Here is a 2,160-nt window from a genome sequence, read left to right as displayed (position 1 = left end):
ATTGTTCCCTTTAATATGAGCAGAATGAAAATTTTCATCACTTTCCATCAGTATTGTTTCTCTTTTATATGAGCAGAATCAAAAACTTACTTTGTTTTTATCGCTAATTATTCAAATAATAAAGTAATAAAATTTCTATTTCACTCTATTCTATTTTTGCTAAATTTCAATAACTCTATTTATCTTAAGATATTAAAATATAATCTAAAATAATATAATAAAATTGTATATCTAACGAACTAGAAATTTTTGTCTTAAAAAATCTAGCATCATACTAACAAAAAATTATTAAAATTTATATATGCAGATGGGTGGCTGACCAATTAAATAAAAAAATATTAAAACATAATAATTTTTAGTTTTATGCTATCTTTACAAGTACTCTGGCGGTGAGCAAGTTGTCCATTTACATATGGATAGTACTGCTTATAAAAAAATAAGAATGGATAAAACCATATATAAAACCAATCCAAAATATCCGGATCCATGTCCAGATCCGCTTGGAGTTTCGCTTCACTTCTCTAGGGTTTCTCAAACGCATTATAGAATCTCTCCACTCTCAGATTTCCTCTATAGATTAAAGAAGCATCGGAGAACTAATTCCGTCGCCGGAAACCGAACGCCGTTGCCGGAAACAAAAAACCTGAACCGAAAAAAATGTCAAGCAAGAAGAAACACAAACGAAAACACAGCGACAGCGATGAAGACGACGACGTTTTCTACTACCGCTACTGCGCTTCGTCCTCAACCCCCAACACCACCACCGGCACCACATCCAGTAATCAACCCCAATCAAAACCGAACAACAAAGGATCATCAATAGGAGGAACAGGTGAACCCTTAGCACCATCAAAATCGACGCTATACGTTTCTAATCTAGATTACTCCCTAACAAACTCCGATCTCCATACGCTCTTCTCTACTTTCGGCCGCATCGCGCGTGTAACCGTTCTCAAAGACCGTCACACGCGCCTAAGCCGCGGTGTCGCGTTTGTCCAATTCGTTTCTCGTAATGACGCCCAACGCGCCGTGGCGGAGATGAATAAGAAGATTCTCAATGGAAGGACTCTAACTGCTTCTATTGCTGCTGATAATGGACGTGCTCCGGAGTTTATTCGGAAGCGCGTGTACAATACTGAGACTGCTTTGTGTTATGAGTGTGGGGGGCATGGTCATTTGTCGTATGAGTGTCCTAAGAATCAGTTGGGGCCGAGGCCGCGGCCTCAGCCTAAGAAGCCGCGACGGGGATTTAGTGGGCTGAGGGATAGGGATGGGGAGGAGGAAGGTGATGAGGAGGAGGAGGAGGGTGGTCAGATTGCTGCGGAGCAGTTTGACGATAATTGGGCTTCTGTTGTGGATGATGAAGCGGGTGAAAGGTTGCTGGGGAGAAACAGAAATGATGATGAGGGTTTGGACAACAACAAGACGAAGAAGAAAGGGAAGAAAGCTGGGTATTTCAGTGATGAGAGTGATCATGATGATGATGATTGATCATGACTATGTAGCATTGACACTTCAGATTGAAGGTGTGTGTTTGGTATTCCGCATTACCGCATTATTCAACTAGTCCTGTGTGTCGTGTCTATATATGTGCCAGTGTTTCATAGATCTAAATGGCAATTTTTTGTTTTTATCAAGATATGGTGTAATTGATGAAATTGTTTATATGTTGTTGGCTTGGTTGGATGTGTTTATGGTTTTGATCACAAGCACATGTTAGTTATTAGTTATTGTGGTAGTAATTAGTGATAGTGGTGGTGAATTGGTGATGAGCATTTTTGTGTATTCCATATTTTCATAGTTAATGAATGATGACAGACGAGTCTCTTATTTATCGGCTTAATTTAGCATTCGGTTTACCTGTAAAACAGAAAGGAAAAGCCTGTTCGTTATGTTTTTTATTTTGGTTCAGTTAAAACATGTAATGTAATCAAATTGTAACACCCTGGTTTACTTTATGCACATCTTGTTATCATATAAGTAAGGTTTTTAATTACAGTTGTGGTGGTTATGTTATGATATTTGATATGTAGAATATTGTAGTCAGATATAGCTGGATTTGATGTGGTTGTTGAGATCTTGAAAAGCATAGGTTGTAGACTTGTAGTCACAATTACTGTCGCCGTTCTTGTGGAAAGCAGTTTAAAACCATGGGTAACA

The 2,160-nt window shown here is 38.5% G+C and overlaps 1 protein-coding gene across 1 annotated transcript; it reads left to right on the top strand.

Moving 5' to 3' along the window:
- The first annotated feature begins 519 nt into the window (after positions 1–519).
- On the top strand, positions 520–1,752 carry LOC127135551 (U11/U12 small nuclear ribonucleoprotein 31 kDa protein). The gene has a single exon (XM_051062215.1). It carries the CDS (start codon positions 658–660, stop codon positions 1,489–1,491), a length of 834 nt encoding a protein of 277 aa, XP_050918172.1. The 5' UTR covers positions 520–657; the 3' UTR covers positions 1,492–1,752.
- Positions 1,753–2,160: the final 408 nt, after the last annotated feature.

The sequence above is a fragment of the Lathyrus oleraceus genome, chromosome 4 (genome assembly GCF_024323335.1).
Source record: "Lathyrus oleraceus cultivar Zhongwan6 chromosome 4, CAAS_Psat_ZW6_1.0, whole genome shotgun sequence".
Taxonomy (NCBI): Eukaryota; Viridiplantae; Streptophyta; class Magnoliopsida; order Fabales; family Fabaceae; genus Lathyrus; species Lathyrus oleraceus.
The sequence above is the reverse complement of the archived record's forward strand: the minus strand, read 5'-3'. Positions and strand labels throughout refer to the sequence as shown.